This window comes from Kryptolebias marmoratus, linkage group LG2, assembly GCF_001649575.2.
Source record: "Kryptolebias marmoratus isolate JLee-2015 linkage group LG2, ASM164957v2, whole genome shotgun sequence".
NCBI lineage: Eukaryota > Metazoa > Chordata > Actinopteri > Cyprinodontiformes > Rivulidae > Kryptolebias > Kryptolebias marmoratus.
Genome location: NC_051431.1, coordinates 27774930 through 27797979, shown reverse-complemented (window position 1 = coordinate 27797979; position 23050 = coordinate 27774930). Strand labels below are relative to the sequence as shown.

At 39.1% G+C, this 23050-nt stretch overlaps 2 protein-coding genes across 6 annotated transcripts in view; both read left to right on the top strand.

Annotated features, from left to right (window-relative positions):
• The window catches only part of fat3a (FAT atypical cadherin 3a), a 131613-nt gene extending 124323 nt beyond the window's left edge, over positions 1-7290 (top strand). For all 5 annotated transcript variants that reach the window (XM_017432164.3, XM_017432162.3, XM_017432163.3 and 2 more), the window contains one exon: positions 4165-7290. In XM_017432164.3, the coding sequence (XP_017287653.1) occupies positions 4165-4793 (629 nt within the window). In that variant the 3' untranslated portion in view covers positions 4794-7290. The remainder of the gene's footprint in view (positions 1-4164) is intronic.
• Positions 7291-8375: 1085 nt separating this feature from the next.
• Positions 8376-22582, top strand: wsb1 (WD repeat and SOCS box containing 1). Its single transcript, XM_017432184.3, has 9 exons — positions 8376-8742; positions 9945-10113; positions 10996-11279; positions 12505-12636; positions 12776-12876; positions 16061-16233; positions 18408-18521; positions 20675-20782; positions 20883-22582. The coding sequence occupies exons 1-9, from the start codon at positions 8703-8705 to the stop codon at positions 21043-21045; spliced, it is 1284 nt and encodes a 427-aa protein (XP_017287673.1). The 5' UTR covers positions 8376-8702; the 3' UTR covers positions 21046-22582.
• The last annotated feature ends 468 nt before the right edge of the window (positions 22583-23050 follow it).

Sequence of the window (23050 nt, the reverse complement as noted above, 5' to 3'; positions counted from 1 at the left end):
CATGAATCATGAGTCCCTAATTTTCTCTACACTTCTTTGTAGACTCAAAGGAAAAAAGGATAGAGAAGAAATCTGTCATTTTGAAATTGTGAAGTCTTATGAAATGTGTTGAAAATTAATACATGAAATTGACATCTTCACTTATCTAATAAGAAAATAGTCAAATAGTTTTAACAAAGTTTATTTACAGGATTAAGCTTGTTACATATTCTGCAAGAACTGAAAAATGTGTTTCTTGTTTAATCTTCGTTTTTATTTTGCATTATGTGATTGGTATTATGTGCTCCTAACAGAACCTTTTTGAACAGGAGAAGCTGCCCGAGCCCTATCAGAACTGGCTGACAATAATCTGAAGATTACTCATTTAGCTTTGTCTAGATTTGTTTATTGTTTTGTAAAAGTCCAACAGTAGTAGATGAAAAACTACTGAAACTGTGTGTAACTGCAAGAACTTAATTTTACAAAATGGTTAAAGATAAGTCCAGATAAAAATTTGCTCATAGATGCTGCATTTCCTTTCAACTTTCGACTCCATCAGCTGAAGCTGATGAGCCTTCAGAAGCCACCACCTTAATGCTCCTGTGTGACCTTCAGGTCAAGCTGTTGACCTCAGCTGATCCTCAGTTGACTCTCAGGTTCACATCCTTCCATGGGCCTGGTCAGGGACAACCTGCTTGGCATCATTTCCAGGGAAGGCCTACCCAGATCCAGTCAGACACCTCTTCTTCTTTGGGTGATAAAAAGCAGTGGGTCTGGTTATGATATTTAAGCTAATGCAAGTTGATAAACAAAGTTCTCACTTCAAATCTGATCATTCCTCAAACTAATCTGACAATTGGTAGAATTATTAACACTCTTCTGACCTAAATTTCAAAGGGAAAATACTTATCAAATAGTATAAACTGTCTAAATTTACGCATGTGTAAAACCTAAAACTTAGATCCTGATTTCAAACATCTTGTTCAGAAAATTCTCTTATTCAGAGGTTAGCTGCATAGGGGTTCAAACCCTGAGCCCTTGATTTTCCTGTGCCAAAGTTGTGTGACATAAATAAAAGCCAGATGGGAGGTTGGCACAATGGTTGTGTCACACGACTTTGGCACAGGAAGATAAGGGGCTGAGGCTTTAAACCCCTGTGCAGCCAACTTCTGAGCAACCTTGACTCCGTAATGAGTGAGAGACATGGAAATGATGCGATGCCATCTCGAAAAACACCTGAACTCATAAGGTCAACTTTAACCAGGACGGCTGATGAGAAATGGACTACTAGAACAAGACAATCACCCTCAAGCTTCCAGGCCTCTGGTAGAGGACCGGATAAGAAGTGGACCCACTTGAAAAGGAATGTAAAAAAAAGTAGAGCAAAGAAAAACATTTTTTATATTTATAGTGGAAACCTTATAAGAGTCTTGAACAGTTTTATCTAAAGGTCAGCATCCAACTCATGAAGTTCACACTTAGACCACACAAGGATTTTAGATTGGACAAGTTTAAATCACAAGATTTACAATAATTAATATGCTTTAAAAATATAATAATAGGACCGACTTCCATTATACACAAAAAGGGAAAGGTACTTTCTGATCAGAACTTGAGTAAGGATTGCAATGATTAATTAAGACAATGATGTTATAACACAATAAAACCTTTTGGATGTTATGGCTGTTAATAAGAGTTATATATAAATCAATATCAGGCAATAAGTTATTTTAATCACAAGATCAAATTTTGTTTAGGCTTTAAAGACTCCTGAATGAATAAATAACGCACAGGTATTTGAAGTTTTTAAGTTAGATGAACAAAAATAATTTGATGGGTGAGTCGAATTACAGAGTTTGATTAACAGAGAGAAGAAACAGGTAAATAACTTTGTGGCGAAAATGGTTGTTCATCAAGCTAGGAAATACACATTTCATGTAACCAATGTGGTTGTTGGTTGTGGACCCAAGGATGCTGGCAGGCAGGTGTAAATCTAAATGTGTATTTTATTGAATAAAAACAAAACCTGACAGGGACTGGTCAAAAACAAGAAGCTTTTATCTACTGAGAAGGTGATAGCTGACTGAGGACAGGTGAGTGTACAAGGTAGGACAGAGTAGCTAAAGGGAACTGAGCATGGAACAAAAATCTGAATACCAGGCTAAACAGGAGAACAGAATAATTAAGAATGTCTGCTAAACTCAATAGACGGACAGAAATAACTGAAACGTATAGTGAAAACACTGAAAAGCAAGAATCTACAGAAAACTCAAACCGAGAAAACAAAATCAAAACGCCAAAAATAAAAGAAATTCCCAAACATTGCCATTTCATTTGCGTCACTACTGGGAACAAAAAAGGTTTCTACTGCTGGTCCAGAGCCAATCACCTTGTCCGTAGGTTTCCCTTTCCTTGAGACCAGGTAGAGAAGCCCTTGTAACTTTGGGTCAATTTCACCCAAAGTCAATGAGAGGGTTAACTTAATTACTAAACGTATTCATTTTTGGTTCTAAACAGCATAAAAATAAAACAACTTCACTGAAGAAAATAAAAACAGGAGAAAGGTAATGGCTTCTTATTGAGAGGATAGAAGAGAGCCTTGGTTTGAATACAGAAGGACAGATCAGAGACTGATTAGTTGAAGTTACAACTATTGCCCAATAGTTTACTACCACGGTCTTGCGATGCAGAGAGAGTTAAAGTTTTTTTCTGGCTGTGTTTAAAACACCTTTTAAAGCAAATAAAAAATGTATGCTTTACAATGAGAGTAATCTTTTACATCTCTAAACTAGTGATGATTTAAATGTCTAATTGTATTTCACTGTGATCAATAAAATAAATTAATATTAGATTGATTCTGTCACTAAGAATAACATGAAGAAGACAGTACTTGAAACTGATAAAGGGAGTACATACAACTTGCCTTGACAAGGACATTCCTGTGAAGTGATTAGGTTCAAATGCAATCTATATTAGCTCAAAATACTCAGTAAAGAAACATTTCGAAAAACCAATACCTTGAAAAATCATTAACTCATAGTACATAAGCTGCGGATAGATTATGAACACATTTTAAAGTTTTAGCAGATGACATACTCAAAGAACTTTGTTCTCCTTTAGTCCAGTTCAACAAGGAAGCTTCACATCACAGAACCCTAACTCTCAAAAGATCTAAACTTTGGCTGAAAAGAAAACAAAAAAGATTAAATAAAACAACTACAATAAAGATTAACAAGGAGAAACGGAAAAGAAGTCTTCAGTAAATACCATTATCTCTGGGATATTTGATTATATACCTGCCAACTGTTCATCAGATGACACTGGAAGCAGCTTGGGAGCTATACCAGGTTTTATTGTTTGCCAGCTCAAATATGAAGTTAGTTTTATCCCCCCACTCCAATGTATATCAACCTTTCCAAAGGCTGTTGTAAACAGGCTGAAGTATTTGTAGAACAGAACATATTAGACTGTTTTTCCATGACTTTGTATTGGAAATTGGTTGTACTTTAACCTGGTGGCCAAAACAAATGTCCCAGACCAGCCTAACTCCAGAACATGGATCAGCTGTTTGTATACACTGCAAGAATATGTATGTAAGAGTTAATTAGATTTTATGTCTAACCTTAATTGTCTATTTTGTGATATGACGAACACCTAAACTCAACCGATTGTGGGTTACAACAAATTGAAAGGTTCTGTTCAAGCTGTGGTTTGTTAAATGACATTCTGCAGTTTGATACCATTTGTAGATGTGTTTTTGGAGATGTTAAAAGAGGCCAGATGAAGTCATTTTTCAAGGTAATCCAGGCATTAAACCATTTGTTGTCACTATTAGCCTTCATTATATCACTCATATTTTTACACTTGTTGTTGCCTCCTCTTAGCAAATTGGAACTTTTGCTGTGTATTTGTTTTGTTTTTTTCTCATGGAGCTTTTGGTACAGAACATGTCTTGTGTGGTCTGAAGTCTTTATGAAGCATGCTGCCCTTGAAGGCTCGTGTTGTGCATGCCATAAACCTCCTCAAAGCTAACATCTTTTCTGTGCAAGTTGTTCCTTGTTCCCTTGGCTTGATGTTATTGAGTCTAAGCTTTCTGAATGCATGCCAACTGCACATCTTAACACTGAAAAGACAAGTTTGTTGGCTTTAAGATTGTTACTAATCATGTTCTCTCCTACTGTGCAGCTTATCACTGGGACACATCGGACTGGATGCCAAGCACAAGGCTGTCAGACACTGAAGAAGAGCCAAACTACAAGGCAGCTCCTGGCCCTGATGTGGGTGGCTTAGCCCCTTGTCCTGGAGCAACCACCAATGACCTGGAATCAGACTACTACCTCGGAGGGTATGATGTGGATAGTGACTATCCTCCTCCCCATGAAGAAGAATTTCTTAGCCACGACCAGGTACCACCTCCGTTGCCCACAGGCGAGGACTATCCTGAACCTTATACGCCACTACTGGCCAGTCTGCCGGTGCCCAAGGAGACCGCCCTGAACTCCAGCAGCACAAGGCATCAGCATGCCAGGCCACACTTCCACCCCAACCAGTATCTCCCCTCCCATCAGATACCCACTGGGGAGGTGCCCCATGGGGACTTCAGCACTTCAATGGGTCAGGTATCACCAGGACCTGGTGATCTTACTGACTCTGTCTCACTAAATATGCATCTATCTGTCAGGACGTCGTCTGCCTCGGACACATCAGCCCCTTGTGGGCTGGACTCTGAACACGGCAGCAGTTTGGAAAGTATAGATGGGCTTCGTCGAGGGGTAACCATTATCACCGACTCACAGCAGCAAACTGAAGTGTGATGTCTTATGCAGGTGTTTTGATATAAGCCACAAGGAGCACTTCACCAACTCTCCACAACAATCACAATTTTAAAACCACAAAATTAAATCTATATTTAACAACTCACACATACTGTCTCCCATTCATATGGGGTCAAAAACTTCTTCAAAGTGTTTCTGGAGATGATGAAGGAACGGCCTGATCTTTTGAAACGCGGTTCTGTAGAAAGAATGGGGTCTAACAAAAACGTGCCTGTTTTTTTATTGTTTGTTTTTGTTCTTTTGGTTGCATGTTTTGTTTTCAAACAGGATTTAGTGCCAAAGTACATGGTAATTTGTCAACTTTGAAGCTGAGAAAATTAAATCATTTGTTAATTTGTTTGGGTTGAGAGGAAAAGAGATGATCAGACTTCCGAGGAGAGGTGGAGGTGGTGACCAAAATCTGACTCCTCCACGCAGCTGTTTCATTAACGCCGTTTGTCAGTGGGAGCAACTTTTCTCTCTGATAAAAATAATACAAATAAAGGAGTTTCACTCTAATGTCCTGAGAGTTTCCAAAACTCAGACTCTCAAACACCTGTCAGAGCTCATCACAGCTACAGTCTGCCTGAATCTCACTTATCAATATTATGTTTTTATGTTTTCTCCTATAAATTTAAGGGGAAATATTTGTAGCTGTTTGAATTTTTATTGAGGGTATTTTTTAATGTGTTTTGATGGGCTGTGGTAAAATGTTTTTATTAGAAAGCACTTTAAAAAATAGTGATATAAAAAAAACCCTAGTAAAAAGATTATGAACCATTAATATCGTACCTGTTGTAGATAGCTCTTTAAACAACCTCAGTTTGAAGAAACAGAGTTTAAATCTTTAATTCTGACAGCACTGACATGCTTGATCCAGCTAAGATGGACCATTAGCTCATCATTTCTGTCAGAATCAAACTTTATTTCTCGAAACTGAAGTCGTTCAAAGAGCTACCTGCAAGAGGTAAGATATTAACTGTTCATCACCTTTCCGCAGAACCCCGCTTCAAAAGATCTGAACTGTCACTTAAAGAATGGCAAATAGGATCTTTGAAAGTGAATGTGTCGGGCAAGTTTTATGAAGAAATGAGCAACCAACTCGTTACGTCGTCGCACCTGTCTCCACCGTGCAGACCAGTCGTGAATATTCTTCCTGTTTTTGGAACCAGAAAAAGAGAAATACAGAGACTTTCTGTCTAGAAATGCAGTTCAGGACATTTGGAAAGGGAAAATTTAGCCCCCCCTTTATGAATCCTGATTTTTATGGTGAGGGTGAATGTAATGTGTCAGCATGAGAACATTGCTGGGGTTAAAAGCTCTCCTAGAACTGGTGAAATACTTTTTAAAAAGGTACGCCAACAGTTTTGTCTAAGGTTTGTAAAGTTTATAATATTAATAATAATAATAATAATAATAGTTGTAATAGTCTCACCTCAATGTTTACTGGTTAAAATGATGTTATGGCGACTGATTAAACATAGAACATGCTTTTTAAAGGACTGAGATCATGTTTCACTCAGTTATGTAAGTCATCATGGCTCTGAAACTGCTCCACATTCCTACATCACACTGCCAACCTCCAACAGGACCTCATACGTTAGTTTAAGGTCAGATCCAGTGAAAAAAAAAGTCCTCATTTTTTTCCACCTTCATAGAATTGTTTCCAAGAAAAGATTGAGTCTAAATAAAAGTAAAAAAAAAAAAACTTTGATGGTTTTGTTTTGTGGGTGGTGCTACAGGAAGAGTTTGTTGATGGACGAACAGAATCCTGAAGTCTCTTTCGATTACATTTCTTTTATATTACAGCAAGTAGAGAAAACATCTGGATTCCAGGACAGAAACTGCATGCAGCTGCTTCGGCCCGTTAACATGTTCTGTCTGACCCGTTCTATCAGCTGCTTCGGCCCGTTAACATGTCCCGTCTGACCCGTTCCATCAGCTGCTTCGGCCCGTTAATATGTTCTGTCTGACCCGTTCTATCAGCAGCTTCGGCCAGTTAACATGTTCTGTCTGACCTGCTTTTGCAGCTGGTTCTGGATCTTTGGAAACGCTGTATGTTTCTGTGTAAATCTGTACAGTGTACATACAGTAACTGTTTGTTAAAATGCACATTTTGTAGATAAAAAACAGCAGTTCACACTGCTTCAAACTTTGTTGGACTCTTAATGTAAATGTGCAGACTCTGAACTCTGCATCTCTAACTCTATGCCTAAAATTTTGTTTTGTTTTTTTCCACAACTTTTTTTATTTATGATGAATGCCATTTCATAAATATAGATTAACTGTGTGTAGTATTAAATCCTGACAGTCCATCCTGAGTAGATAGTTTTGTTTTTGGTTTTGGTAATATGTTTATTGTGGTTTTAGCAACTCATTTTATACATTCCTTTTAACTTGAATGTGTTTTCTTCTTTTTTGTCCCTTTTGAGGACAGTAAATGTGGAAAAAAAATTGCCCCTACTTGACATAAATTTAATAAACAGTATAGACAAAACCGTTTTTTTCTGTTCAGAAAATAAAAAAAGTTTTAGATCATTGTGTGACTTGTCCAAAATCCAGATGCAACTATGGTAAAACCTCAGTATTAACAAGCAACACACAGAACTTTCTTTAGTCTCATAAATATGCTGCAGGTTGGTGTAGGGGGGTCAGTCCAGCAACTGTGTTCATGCTATAATATGTTAAGAATTGCTGCAAAAACTGATTTTAGATGTTAAACTCACACTTTTATCACCTGTTGTCAAAGGACAAGCAATAATGGTTTGCCCATATATGTACATGTCTTTGTGTGTCTGTCTGTTAGCAAAATATCTCATAAATAAGTGGACAGATTTTAATGAAATTCTTAGAAAGTAATCATTGGATGCACAACTACAACTCATTCAATTTTAAAGTCAACCCAACATAAGATGGCTGCTACAGCCTACTGACCTTGGAAAAACAAAGATGGCTCTAACTCAGTCAGTTTTACAGATATTCATCTAAATTTTGTTTTGGTAATAGCTGAGAATTATCCTCAACAAATACTTTGAGTGTTAAAAGATCATTGCAGTATCTTGCAGTATCTAATCACTAATTAGTTGTAGATGTACATCCAATGATTACTTTCTCAGAGTTTCGTTAAAATCTGTCCAGGGGTTCTGAAATATGTTGCTGAGAAAAGACAAACACAGACACAGTCAAAAACATTATCGTTCCTCTTCTGCCTTTTGGCCACAGGAGATAACAAGATTTTTTATAAATGAGTGAATAATTGGATACTTTACTTATCCACTGATGAGTAAATTATTTAAATAAAAGATTCAGAAAAAAACATTAATCTTTTACACAGACATGGGCTTTGAAACAAACAGATAGAAAACGAAAATGTAGAGAAATTAACGCTTAAATATTATTTAGAAATATTTCTGTATTTGGTTCAGAAGCAATTAGTCTCCTTGGACCAGCAGGGGGAGCCACAGAGATCACGGCAGCAGGAGGAGGAGCAAATAGCTTCACCATGGCAACCATTGTGACGTATAATGAAAACCCTCCCGCTGCCATGGCCAGCCCTCTGAATGAAAATAGCTTATTCTCTAAGCAGCCATTACAGTATAAATAAAGGGAACGAATCACACCCTGTGGGTTTTAGGATTGTAACTTCGAAGTGTGTAGACGCTACTGAATCTTTTTTTTAATATATATAAATTAAAAGAGATCATCTGTAGAAGCCTAACTAACAGGGACTTTCTTTAACTAAGGACTATATTTTCTTGGACGTTACGCTTTTGGCGGAAGGATTTAGCTAACTTTTACACATCAAGGCGTTGCTGCCGTTTCCCTCCGTTGACATTTTTTTCTTCAAATATCTTCATTTTTGCTTTTTTTGCGCTGGTTTTTTCTTCTTCGGTCTGTGCCCTAATTTAGATGGCCAGCTTCCCAGACTCTGTAAATGAAAATGATATAGGTAAGTACTTGTGTAATTTTGGTCCACGTAGCACCATGTATACGGAGAAGGCGAAACCATTTCCGGGCATTGAGTCACTCTGTGATATGAGCAGTAAAAATAGGTTAAAAATTGACAAACTGTTGTGTGTTTGTCTTGTGTGAATGCCAGACAGTTTTCCTGCTGGGCCGTTTGTTTTTGTTTCCGTATTTTTGGAGGGAGTGGTTAAATAATTATTGTATTTTCCTAGAGTTTCTGTACCAAAGCCTTTCTTTCCCCCACCGCGGCAGTGCGTCAGTCTGCCCGGGTGTACGTGCCCCTCCGCACGCCAGAACTATCCATCCATCCATCCATTTTCTTTACCCGCTGCTGCGTTCAGGCTCGCGGGGAGCTGGTGTCTCTGCCCAGCAGGCTGGGGACACCCTTGATCATTTTAAATAGCAAAAACGAGAAGTAAGAATTTTAGCCCATCCCGTTTTAAACTCCTTATGTCTTTTGAGATTATACGTGCTTTTGTGAATCTAGAAGACCAGATTATATGTTTATTATACGTTTGATGGCACAGTTGCATCAGAAAAAGCCACGGCTGAAGCGTTTTGACACAAAGTCGACACAACACCGGTGTTGTGCGGCATTTGGTGTACAGGTTCAGCAGCGGCAGGCCTGTTCTTGTCTACAACAGCTGTCTTTCTACGAAAATGTTCAAAAATCCATAAAACATTCAACATTTAGTCAAATACTGTCCTGTAGAGAAATGGCCTGGTAGAAAGGACAGAGTGTGAATACTGAACGTACCATTTTATCGCGGAGTGATAATATTATTAGTGTCTGTACTGTTAGTTTAGTGGGTATGTGGGGGAAAATGTACCTGCCACAGGTCTCACTATAACTTATACTACTAGAGTACACTTTGGGGAATAACCTATCCAAAAAACTAAAGTTCTGACAATAAATCATACTGGTTTCTTGTGCAATTAAATCTTAAAATGGCACATCTATATGCCAGTGATGAACATGAAACACATTCATGGTCGTTTTCATACATGTTCTGACTATTTATTCAATATGTGTAGGGTTTTTTGTTGTATTGTACTCCAATAAAACATACCAGCATGGTATATAGTATGTACATGATCAATGAAATGGAGGTACAAAGTGACGCAGGTACAGCTTAACCATCGCCTACATTTCACTGAATGTGACTCAAGTGTTTGTTTTATCAGGTAAGGCTAAGTTCATCGGTGAACTCCTGGTCCCTGTTGCTCCATTCGACCAGAAGTCTGGGCGTGAGGCCTGGACTGTAGCCTTTGCACCCGATGGTTCCTACTTTGCTTGGTCTCAGGGGCATCGCATTGTCAGGCTCATTCCATGGACTAAATGCCTGACGAGCTTGTGAGTATTGTCTGAAATGACTTTGTTGTTTTGATGTAACAGTCCTCAGTTATTTTGATGAGTGTACGCAGGAAGCTTTGTTTGTTCCCAACATTTAAGGTTATAAGTTTTTGTTGTGGCTTACATTAACTCTTACCTTTTGTCTGTTTCAACCTGTACAATTGAATATTGATTTAAGTACACTTACAGATATTTGGTCACAATCCTTGTTCATATCATTAATGTTAAAGTGCTCCAATTTTTTGAGAAAACAATGTGAGTGTATACTTACTGTTTGTTTTTTTTAGATGGTTTTTAGTGACCAATTGAAGTAAAACATTAACTCCTGGAGATTGTCTTCATTCAGACTTGTTTTCATTTGAAGGGTCAACTTTGATGTGAAAGATGCATAACCATAAACCTCCTCATATAGATAGGACTTACAAGTTAGATATATTGCACTTAGTAAAAGTCAAGGACATCATAAATGTTTTATATTTGACAGATCAGATCCTCTAAAGGTTTATTTGACTGCAGAACTATGTCAAGCCTCAGTGAAACAGAAAGACTGAAGTACTGTGCAGTTCCAAGACAGGCTGCTTGATATTAAAGGCTCCTTTCTGCATAACAGGCCTATTTTACTAAATAATAATGCCAAATGGTGAATGTGATTATCACATAAAGAAGTGTTTGTTATCCCCAGGTCCTTCAGATCTTCTGTTCTGTTTCTCGTGCTCACATTAAAGCAACTGGCTTTCTCACAACTTGTTTGGACAGTAAAAGACATGGTTAATGTAAAAAAAAGGTCACAATAAGAGTTTGAAAACGTTTGTCTTTATGCATGTGCATTATTTATCCATCATCTCTTTTTGTTGACGTCTGCCGTGTCCGTTCGTTCTTTAGTTCAGTGGGCCATGGCGGAGAGGGTACTAACCCATCAAGCCCCCGGCGTTTGTCTCGACAGAACAGCAATGGCGGCCTGACGTCTCCGGTGTCTAATGAGCCCCGTGAGCACACGATAGACTGCGGTGACATCGTGTGGGGCTTGGCCTTCGGTTCCTCTGTGCCAGAAAAACAGAGTCGTTGTGTCAACATTGAATGGCACCGGTTCAAGTTTGGGCAGGACCAGCTACTGCTGGCAACGGGCCTCAACAATGGTCGCATCAAGATCTGGGATGTTTACACTGGTGAGGACACACTTACTCTCTTTTGCTTTTTTTAGCTTAAAATTGAGAAAGGCAGTCAAATGAAGAAAAACAGTGTTAAAATCTTTGAAACATTTTTAACTTATCACCATCTTTATTTACTTGGCAACCATTACTCGCCCGTTTTTAGGAGCTAAATAAGCTGAATAGATGTTACAAATACATTCAAAGTTTCATATAGCATTAAAAAAACAGGTGACTAATCAGAAAACAAAATACAACTCTGACTATTTTGAGAGAACGTTTGTCCTGCAAATTTTTTGAACACTTGTAAATTTCAAGAGACAATCTGTAAGCCTTGGAGACTCACGCAAAGAAACTGAGAACCCCTGAGACCTTTTAGAGACTGAATGCAGTTTTTTTTCTGACTAGACTCCAACAGTTGCAGCTCAGTGAGACGCTGGCTTAAAGAAACGTTTAGATCTGAGTGCTGAAGGACGTACAAAGCTCTGATGTTTGAGCGTTTTTTCTCATTGATTTTTGAGTTCTTTAAAAGTCATGAAGTTTAGTACACACGTCAGACCTGTTGAATGCTTAAGTATAATAATAAAGTACTTTTTAAATAGTACAGAAAGTAATAACTCCCACTCCTTGAGGTAAATGGTTTTTTTTTTTAAACTTAATGTAAACTAATAAAGCTTTGAAGTGAAGACGGTACGCTTGAGACACATGCACACAGAATCCTTCAGTGCAGGACAGAGACCCTCTCACTTTTTAACCGTGTCCTAATTGTTGGTGTGGTGAATCTGCCTCACCTCACGTCACTGGTACCAATCTCCATGTTCACTTTGAAATCCCTCCACTCGACTTTTTCTTCTTCTTCTTCTGGTGTTTATTAGTATTTAACAGACAACGTTTTGGTGCCTTACTGCCACCAGCTGATACCTGGTAAAACTGGTATTAGTTCTTATCTCATTTGAAGAGCACCACCCCCTTCCCCCCAAATCACAAATGTTAACATATTCTTTGCAAATTTTTACATTTTTGCCTGTGTTAACCTTCACACTAGGTTAAATATGGGCGTGCCTACTAAAACTTGTGAATAAATAGTTTTCTGTTCCCGACTGTTGCTTGTTTCTCTTCATATAATGACATTTTTATATTATAACGGCAGGTCTGGGGCTCTGCCAAACAGAGTGCCATTCCACCTTGAATCATAAATCACCGAGTTCTCATTTTACCTCTCTGCTCTGATGACTTGCTGCAGGAAAACTGTTGCTGAATCTGATGGACCACACCGATGTTGTGAGAGATTTGACATTTGCTCCCGATGGCAGCCTCATGTTGGTGTCTGCATCAAGAGATAAGACCCTTCGTGTGTGGGACCTCAAAGATGATGGTAACTGCATGCCTTTCAACCTGTTTGGGAGTTTGAACATTGTTGTATTGTAACAAGACCAAAGTCTGATTTGAGTTAATCTTACTAACTTCTGTATGAGCGACATGTAGAAGAATTAAACATTGTTTTTGTCTTGTAGGTAACATGGTGAAGGTTTTAAGAGGACATCAGAACTGGGTCTACTGCAGCGCCTTCTCCCCCGACTCCTCCATCTTATGCTCAGTTGGTGCAGGCAAAGCAGTATGTATTCAAGTTTTCTTTGACCTTTTTTTGCTTCGTTGTTTTTTGTGAAGAATTTGCTAGAAACTTTTGTGCAGTTGCTTGTTACAATGATGCTCAATCGGCCTTCAAATTGTAAAAGTGTCCACCTTTCCTGCCCTCCCATTTTCACCAAGAAACCAACTGCTCAGTGTCATGGTTTATCTGCATCTAGCTTCTGTTTGGCTTTTTTTGCTGTGAAAAACACATTTTACCTGTGTTCTTATGTGTCAGAGCACACAAGTACTTCAGGTCAATAGTTTAATACCACAAGTTTAAGGTACTTTGTATCAAACTTAATAACTGCAGGGAAATGTTTAAAACACATTTACATAAATTCAAAGTGAAAGAATAGCTGCTTTAGATTTTCTGTATATACCATATTTAACTGACATGTTGACTTAATTTCCATGACTGTGCAGCCCTTAAGGCCGACATGTTTCTGGATATGAACCACCATTGATTGATTTTGTTTGTGGTGTTAGATGTAGATCAGACTGAGTGTGTACATGGTGGTAGTTCTGTTAGGTTCTGTGTCCCTACACTGTGTGTCTTGCTCTCCCTGTCGCAGGTGGTGGCAGAGCTCAGTGTGTGATTGGTTTTGAAAGGAGCGCCGCGCTGACATTTTGAGCAGCCGGTGTAAACCATGGACGCACAGTGCACATGCCCAAAGGCCTGGCCAGGGTCAGCCTGGCACCTGACCCGCAAGGTCAATCTGTACGTAGGTGCTGCTCCATGTCTGTCTACCTCTGCTGTTGCAGTTCCTCTATTTATTTTTATCCCGTTTAGTTTCAAAATGCATTAATGTCATTAAACTGGTGGTAAAATACTCCACCCCCACCTCTATCTTAGCTCCAGGTCCCATCTCTGTCACTAAGTTTAACCATTTTTCTTGTAGCATAAAATGCTGAGTCATGCTGCCAGTGGCAGGTAATGAAACACAGTTGAGCCACAGTTTTAACAACTAACCTGCTACTACCTTCTGTCAGCATAAGCCAGCAGCGTCCAGCACTTTCTATAGCAACTGTCAGGTTTTATAATAATAATATTAACTAGGGGTGTAACGGTATGCCTAAGCCTCTGTTTGCTATGGCTTCAGCACAACAGGATGCTAACTCTCAGAAGCAGAGGCAGAAAAACAAACCACCCTTGCTAGTAGGGAGCATCTAAAGTAGCACATCATGCACTTACGTAGGACCTATCAGCTCATACATTCACTATAAAATTTAAAAAAAATCCCATTGTGCTGTCCTTTTCCATCCAATCTGAACTGTAAACAGTTCCCTTCAGGCCATGTGCCAAACAAAACCTTGAATAATATCTCCCAGTGTAAATAAATCAATGTGAAATACTCACAGCTAACTTCTCAGTCAGCTGAAGGAATCATGCTTGATATCAGGGATATTAAATAAAAACACAAATGGCCTGCCGTAAATATTCAAAGCATTGATTATTTGACCCAACTGGTTGCCATACGGCACCTCCCATGTCTCCTGACTGCTTCTGCAGATCATAACCAGGAAATGTTTCCATGCAGGCAGGGTTTTAAGCTTCTGGTTGTTTTTCTCAACCGGCCAGCGTGAAAGCTGGTGAGCCGTGACAACAAGTTTTGCTTGGCCAGTTTTTGAAAATCATGGCCTGTTTTCGCATGCGTGGCTTTCAAAACTGTATTATAGGCCAGGCACAAAAAAAGGAACTAAAAATAAAATTTGCCCTTTTTGTTCCAGAGATTCAGACCATTGGCAGGCAGACTTGTCAGGTGAAGGATGAGGTGGTGATCCTAATGTTTAGGGTGATCCGATCTGAACCAACACATATTGGGACCAACATTATGTTTGTGCAGCACAATGTGAGACACACTCACCTGAAAGGCTTACTAAAGTACTGATATCATGTCAAAGTCAAAAAAATGAACACCCAGTAGATAACACACACGATTATCTGACTGTCAACATTAACAACACCCCCACTCTGCTCGGGGTTAATGATTTTCACCCATTCTTCCAGTTTCTGTCTGACAGACTGGAACCAGACATTCATACTCATCGGATGTGCTTTAAATGGTATCTTCCTCTTCTTCATTTTTCTGCTGTGGCTGTCAACAAAATGCAGTTAAATAAAACATACACCTGCTTCTAGATGGGAGCTGTGATCACCTGCAACTAACAGATCTGTTGTTTACTTCAAAGTACTCGCCCCGAACGTCTCCGCTGTGACAGTTTGGTATTAATCCATGTGCCGTTACACCCTTAGTGCTCAAACAAACTTTATGGCAAACGTTACTCATGTAGGATTATTTTCAATCTGCTGTTCTTGTGTAGTTTGCAGTCAATCTGTAGTGTTTTATCAGCACAGATGTGATGACAAATGTTCATCTCGTGAACTCAGAGACAGTTTGCTGGCTTGTACTTTAAACTGTAAAGCAAGTGAAAGAGAAAATACTTGTTTAAAAAGAACTGAATCCTCTTAGTTGAATTAGTTGCAAACAATGAGTAGTTCAGGCCACAATTTAACATTAAAAGGAAAAAAACTCTTCTACAGACAATTACTATTTTATTAGTATGTTTACATGTGTGTGCGTGTGTATGTGTGTGTACTTGTGTACTTTGCCAGGGGTGTGAGACCTTTGGCCATAAAATATGCTTTTCTCTTGCAGTATCTGTCTCTCTCCGTAGGCTTCTGCTGGAGATGTGAGCCTTTTGTAAACACACTGAACTAAAACTCTGAAAGGGGAAACCAGTGGAGTAATTTTGTTATTTTAAGTTACTACTTGTTTTCTCTCTATTGTTTTGTTCACTTGTTTGTTAAATTACTAGTATTCCTAAAGTGCATTTCTGTTAAAACATGCATAAATCCAAATAGGATGTTGTATATTTCCTATTGATAATTAGTTTAGATATATTTCATTTTAAAAATAATGAAAGTAGTCTTGCTGGTTGTATAGCATGTTCTTTGTTGTTTTTTTTTTGTTTGTTTGTTTTTGTCCTTTTTAGAGTTACACAGCATTATAGTGACACTGAGCATACCTTGAGATTATCTCTTTAATGATTTTGTAATTCCTTTTAATTTATGTTCATTTTGTCTAGATAATAAATATATAATGGCACATCCATCTGCTAGCTGAGTCGTTTCGTGAACTATAACAGTTCTTTTCTTCAACTTGCAGGTGTTACTGTGGAACATGGATAAGTACACGTTAATACGGAAGCTGGAGGGACACCACAATGATGTGGTGTCCTGTGAATTTTCACCAGATGGGGCGCTGTTGGCCACCGCCTCATATGATACTAGAGTGATTGTATGGGACCACCACAAGGCCACAATCCTTCTGGAGCTGGGGTAAGAAAATAACAACAAGGCCTTTTAGAGTGGACTGCAAAAATATGTTTCCTCACAGCCTGTCCTTTAAATAGATTTTTAATTTGATTATAAGTAATAAATCTACACAAAATATTCCAAATTAATGAAGTTGAATGTAGAGAAAACATGGTTTAAAAAATTCCAAAAAATATAAAACTGAAAGAGGTATGTGCATATGTATTCACCCCCTTTGTTTTGAAGTTCCAAATATTCCCTCTAGACGCCACAAAATTAGTTAAATAAGATCCACCTGTGAGCGATCGAAGAGTCAGATGATCCAGCTGTTCTGACAGAACCAACAGCAGTTCAACACCTCTAAGCAGTAAGGTCTACCACCCAGCAAGAGACATCATGAAGACCAAGGAGCTCTCCACACAGGTCGGAGGCAAAGCTGTGCAGAAGAACGGATCAGGACTGGATTATAAAAAAATATCCCAGAACTCTGAACATCCCATAGAGCTCCATTAAATCTGTTATTAGGAAATGGAAAGATGATGTCACCACAGCAAACCTGCCAATAGAGGGTTGTCCTCCAAAACTCATGAACTAGACAAGGAGGGCATTAATCAGAGAAACATCCAGGAGGTCAAAGATAACCCTGATGGAGCTGAGAGATGGAATGATCTGTCCAGAGGACCACTAGACAAACCTTGTAAATCCCATATTGTCAGATCTTGCAAAATGTGATGGCACTTGGAAAATATGTTGGGGATCAACCTCAGCAACGACCACACCAAATTTAGCTCAGTGTCAGTAAAATTGATTGATTTTGAAGTGACAAAGGGGAATTAGCTGTAGCTGCCATGTTAAATTGGTTTGACTCTAAATGTTAATGAGTTTTAGATTTATAGCCATTAATTATTTCTCAGAGTTTCAATAACTTTCATCCACTGTCCTAATTTTTTTTCCTGCTAACAGACAGGCAGGGTTGACACTAGAGTTATTGCCATTTTTTTAATCAAAAGTGTTACATCGTGTTTATTTCAAAGTGTTCGGGATGTTCAGCTACTACCACACCAAATTTGAGCTCAATATCAGTAAAATTCACAGAGTTACAGCTATTTCGATGTTTCCTAATGTCAGTTGGATGTGGTGGCCATTTTTAACTTGATGATCAGTTGTAGACGTACATCCAGCGATTTACTTTCTGAAAGTTTCATTCAAATCCAACCAGTGGCCCATATGAGATATTTTGCTAACGCTACAGACAGACAGACACACACAGACGGGCAAAACATAGCTTTTCGCCTTTGGTGCCAGAGGTAATGAGACAGACTGTTTGGCATTTCTTCTCCAAATGTGGAAGGACAGCACCAAGTCTGAGGCACATTAACCACCTCTTATCATGCTGAGAACACCATCCCTACAGTGAAGCATGGTGGTGGCAGCATCATGCTGTGGGGATGTTTTTCATCAACGGAGAAACAAATCATTTGACACTTAAATTCGCTCACATGTGGATCTTACTGAACTAATTATGTTACTTCTGGAGGTAATATTTGGAGATTTAAAGCAAAGCGGGTGAACAGATGTGCATACACCACTTCTTAGTTTTATACTTTTTAAACATTATTTACATTTAATAATACTCTGGAGTATTTTGTGTAGATTTATAACGTATAATCAAACAAAAAGATATTTAAAATCTAGGTTGTAAAACAACAACAAAAAAACATTTGGCTGAGTGCTTCTACAGCCCACTGTAGGTTTTTTCACATCACTTTACTGCTCTGTTTCAGTTGTCTGAGTCTGATATTAAATGTTAAATTTGGATAAATCATGGAGCAGTTTGGGGCAATGGAAAAAATAAATGTTGTCCCACAGAATGAGTATAATGGACAGAATATGAAACAAGAACAACATGGCTCCTTGTATCAGTGAGCTTAGTTTTCACCAATGTAAAGACAATATTACAGCTGATCCAAAGACAGTTATTAGCCACAGTGGCAGTATCAGCTGGTTAAAGGTTTTTCATCTAGTGACAGCAGCAGTCAGAACACCCACTGACACAGACGAGTCATAATGCCTTTCAGCAAACTCAGACAACCCAGAATGGATTAGAACCAGCTGCTGCTGAGGAGCCCAGAGTAAGAACAAGCAGAACAAGCTTCCTCTGATGCTCTTACTGACCTGCTGCTGTCTTCTCTCTCCAGCCATCTCTTCCCCCCTCCTTCACCCATTTTTGCTGGAGGGGCGAACGACCGCTGGGTTCGCTCAGTGAGTTTCTGCCCTGATGGCCGCCACATCGCCAGTATTACAGACGACAGGTAGGAGGCTGAATAATATCAGTCAGAGTGACAACAGTAACACGACTACATATTTAACAGTGCTTTTTTAGATGCACAGTTTTTTCTTCCTCTTTTTTTCACTTCAACAAATCCCCACTGGCTCCAGATTAGGAAGGTTGTTATTAATTAATGATGTTTCCTGTTGGTGCGTCTCCACTCTGTATTTTATGACCTCCTAAGTCTGCCTCACTCTTCATTTTCCTCTTGTAGTCTGTGAATGACATTTACACAGCTGTCCTACCTTCTTGTAGAAGATTTTTTTATTTAAATTAATTCCGTTGTTCATATTTGGAAATACAACCACTTACAACCCTGAAGATTTACTAGTTGCTGTGGAGTAAATGGTTCCACGTTATGACCAATGAACGGGTGCTCCTGTAACACCATTAAGTGTTGTGTTTTCACTTTTTTATGGCTTTTAGTGCAGATGTGTACAGGAGGAATAGCTGTACAATTAGCCGTGGTTTGTTTTGGTCTGCCTGGTCTGGTTCAGGGTCACAAGACACTGTCACACTGTCGCGTTTTATCGTTGTGAAGGCTGCTGCCGAGTGCAAAACTAAAGGGGAAACACAACAAAGCTTCATGCAAAACACAAACCACTGCAGAAAACATTCTGCGGGCTCTTCACATGGGTTTTGTTGTTGTTAAAAAATTAGCCCTAAGGTCGAGTGTAAATGTATACAGGCAACATGGAGAAAGAGGAAAAAGTCCAGGTGAAATCAGGTTCTGCTCCTGTCTGTAGTCAACAGTTTGTCCCTGATGTAGATCAAGGCTGTGAATGTCTGAATAAACGAGTTTTTCAAAGCGCCTTTGCCTGGAACAACTTTTCCAACAATAAGAAGGAAAATTGATTTTGGTGAATAAGGGTGGATAGCAGGGGTGGGAATCTTTAAGCACCTCACAATTCAATTATAACTTAATAAAACAACTTGATGCACCCATAATCACACTTCAAATAAAAGTCTGAGCAACGGATCTCTTAAAGCTAAAAGAAACAAAATATTTAGCTCTACACTGCAGTTTAAAATAGTTTACATGCATTTAGTTTTAGAGTCCGTTCTTCACTGGGTGAAAGAAGAGCCTCCATGAAGCTAACATTAACTGTAGGGATGTGACTAATAATCAAATCTGAATAATCCACTGTAAGTATAAAGTTTAGAGGAAAGCCATTAAATTAAGGTATTTGGATCTACTTTGGAGAAATGGTTAAATTCTGATTGGATTGACTTACTGCAGCCAGAATAACAGTATAATATGAAGTTGACAGCGGTGTAAAGGTTTATAAAACAGCATCTGCACGAACTGCTGTGATATTTTCGAGATTTGAGTGGTTTTAGGACGGGAGAGGTCCACTTTGTCTTTCCCCCATTTATAAGCTGTTAGCTCATCGACCTGGTGGTTCAGATTAAACTGCGTTTCTCCAGACTGGATTCAATATAGCTTCATTTATCTGGTTGGTTTAGAGTTTTATCAGTTATAATTAAATGCACTGAATTCATTTTATTATTTTTTCTTAAAATATAAATTTCACATCCCTACATTGTAAATTTACCCTGTAACCTGTCTTGTCACAGAGTTCAGGTGAGACAAAAGCTCCACTTTCCTTTGTGGAAAAATGGACTGGAATACATTTATTCATCCTTTCATAAACTCTCTCCTTTTGATGTTGAGAAGAAGCTGGGAGCAGAGGGGGTGGTGTTCTTTACGCGATCAATCCTGCTCGTTAACAGGTGGAGCTAAGTTCACAGCAGAGTTTTTCACGGCGGTGTTGAACGCGGTACTGTTGCTATTTTCACCACCCAACCCTAACTTCTAGGAAACAATCATAACCTCGGCGAATGCCAGTTTAACTTGTGTTGAAGGAGCTTCTGAGAAAAAATACCTTTTAAAGAACAGAACAGAACAGAACTGAACGTCTCTGCCAGTGAGTCAGATAGGACACGATCGCAACACGAACTAACAATATTAAATCGTTTTATTTCAGATTTTGCTACTAAACATGATCCTTGTGACAACTGATTGAGATAATTCATGTCTTACTGGCTGCCACGTCACATGTTTTGTTCCTACACTGTCAGAAAGGCCTGCAGGTTAAATGAACACTCGCATTCTTGCTTTGTCCTCCTGCTCAGGCTGGTTCGGTTCTGGAGTATTGAGGAACGGGCTCCTCAGGCAATCGCCTCCCTGCCTAATGGTCTCTGCTGTGCCTTCTCTGCTGAAGGAAGTGTTCTTGCTGCTGGGTAAGTCACGAGCAGCTCTCACTGTTTGGGCTCATTCTCCTGCCTTTTTTTTTGGTTTGTTTTTTTTTTGACTTGTCCTCCTTTCGTTTCGTCTTTTCAGAACTCGTGACGGTAACGTGCACTTCTGGGAGTGTCCTCGAAGCATCGCCAGCCTACAGCACATGTGCAGGATGTCTCTGCGGAGGGTGCTCACCACCCAGCAGGTGGAGGCTTTGGCCATTCCTACACCCCTGCGAGACTTCCTGACCTATAGAGTGATCTGAATCTGAGAGCACCAGCTGACCCAGCAGCACGCTGAAAAACCAATGAGTCCCTTATTTTGCTAAAAGCACGCAAAGATAAAGCCCTTTTCAGTCGATTCAGTGTTCAGTGCTGAACAGACAGTGATCCGGTTCAGGTTCCTGTAAACTCTGAGCCATGTCCTTTCATCCATCGCCTTCTTTTTGTACATATTTATTTTTCTATGTGCTTTTGTAAATGACTCTGCTGGGGCTGTTTGAACCTGGAGAGCCCCGCTCTGGACGTTCTGGTCCCTCCCGTCTCTTCCAGATCAGTGCGGTTCGTGGAAGTGTTCCACTTCAGTAAACCATTATCTCTTTCCTGGAACTTGAAAATGGCTGTTGCACTTATTGGAGAGGCTTTGCGGTGGTGCTTGCTTTGAATGTTTTTTTTTGTTTGTTTGTTTTTTATTCTCTTTATGTTTTTCCTCGTTGTGTTGGGGAGCTACGGGGCAGAGATGCTGCTATTGTGGGGTTTTGTTTTCTGATGCGGGGTGTTTAAAGGTCAGATCTAAGAACTACTGATACAGGACACGCCTTGATTTTCAAAAGGAAACCAAACTGAAGCAGTTCTGGTTCTTTCTCTAACCCAGTATTTACAGCACAACACCAATTCAGGCAACTGCTGCATCTAAATTATCCATCACATGCACAGTAATTCGATTTACTTCCCCTGGCAGTGTTAACCAGCTCCATTACACAACAAAATACTAAAAACTAAAGTACAGATTTGTGTGGCCGGTTGTAAATTTGAAAATAGAGAACGTGACTCCTAGTTTTGGTTGTGGGAAACGTCTCTGGTTCCTGATGTTGGCAGGATCAGCCGAGGGGAACATGGACACATCGTGCCTCTGACACTTCTCTTTAGATGTACTCACTTGTGTTAAACCTGTTCTGCACAGTTTCATGTAACATTTGTATAAAATTATATCATGTTTGAAAACGTATCGTCAGTTGGGGATTTTTTTTTTTGTTTCTGCTTTTCACTGAAATGTTTTTCCCTCCTTTTCTTTGGAGGGGCATTTGTACATTTGTATAAGTTTTTGCTCACCTTTAAATGTGAAAATTGTCTTACTGGTAAACCCTCAGACCCTCACGACTACTGTCCAGAGTCAAACCGAGCGCCCAGAGCAGCATCAACCGGTCCGCTTCACTAACGTCTTCATCATCGGGAAGAATTCAGTGTCTTTGTTATTCACAGTATTAAGAACCTGTTCAGATTTGTGTCAGAACCAACTCCTGAGTTCGGAGCAGAAGTCAGTCACTCTTAGCAATAAGTCCAGACCCTGCAGATGCCAAAGTTTTCTTTTTTTTTCCTGATGGCTTATAGAAATCGTTAGGGAGTTTCTCTGATAGTTTCACTGCAGCTATGGGGTTTTTTTTATATATAAATATATATAATATCCATTTCTTGTTTTTGGTTCTGCTTCAGAGAGAAACTGTCTGAATGTATTAAGTTCCTGGAACGTTCTTGTAAATGTATTTTGATGCTTCTAGTTTCAATAAAGACTTTTTGCCAAAATATGGGTTCATTAGTTTCATACTAAAACTGTTTCAAACTTGGAGCTAAATTTAGAACGTGCACATGTGTTGGTGTGGGGGTCTGAGATGATGCTGGGTAAAAATATTCAAAGTGTCACAAAGCTCTTTTGGTCACTCTTCACTTGTGTATTACTCCGTATCAGTTCCAATAGATACAATTCTGGGAAGAATCCTAGAAATAAGTTCCCACATTTAAAAAAAAATCATCTAATCTCAAGTTTTGAATTCTAGGAGCAGGTTCTTTTTCTCTCCCTTCCAGGAAGTTCCCTAGGAGACTTAAAATGAAGCATTTGGAAGTTGTAAACTCCAAAAAACCTTTTACAACTATTACAGCAATCCCAGCTCTAAAACAAAATGAACTAAAGTTCCCTTTCAGTCGATTCACTCGGTACAACACATGTACTATGGGATATCACGCTCCCGCGTGTCCTGGCTGAAGACACCTTTA

What these genes read in the sequence shown, in the direction of transcription:
- wsb1 (XM_017432184.3), top strand. Translation starts at nt 8,703, where the DNA reads ATGGCCAGCTTCCCAGACTCTGTAAATGAAAATGATATAG. An exon ending in CAGTTGGTGCAGGCAAAGCA is followed by an intron (nt 12,877 to 16,060) that starts GTATGTATTCAA and finishes TTCAACTTGCAG; the next exon opens with GTGTTACTGTGGAACATGGA. An exon ending in ACAATCCTTCTGGAGCTGGG is followed by an intron (nt 16,234 to 18,407) that starts GTAAGAAAATAA and finishes TTCTCTCTCCAG; the next exon opens with CCATCTCTTCCCCCCTCCTT.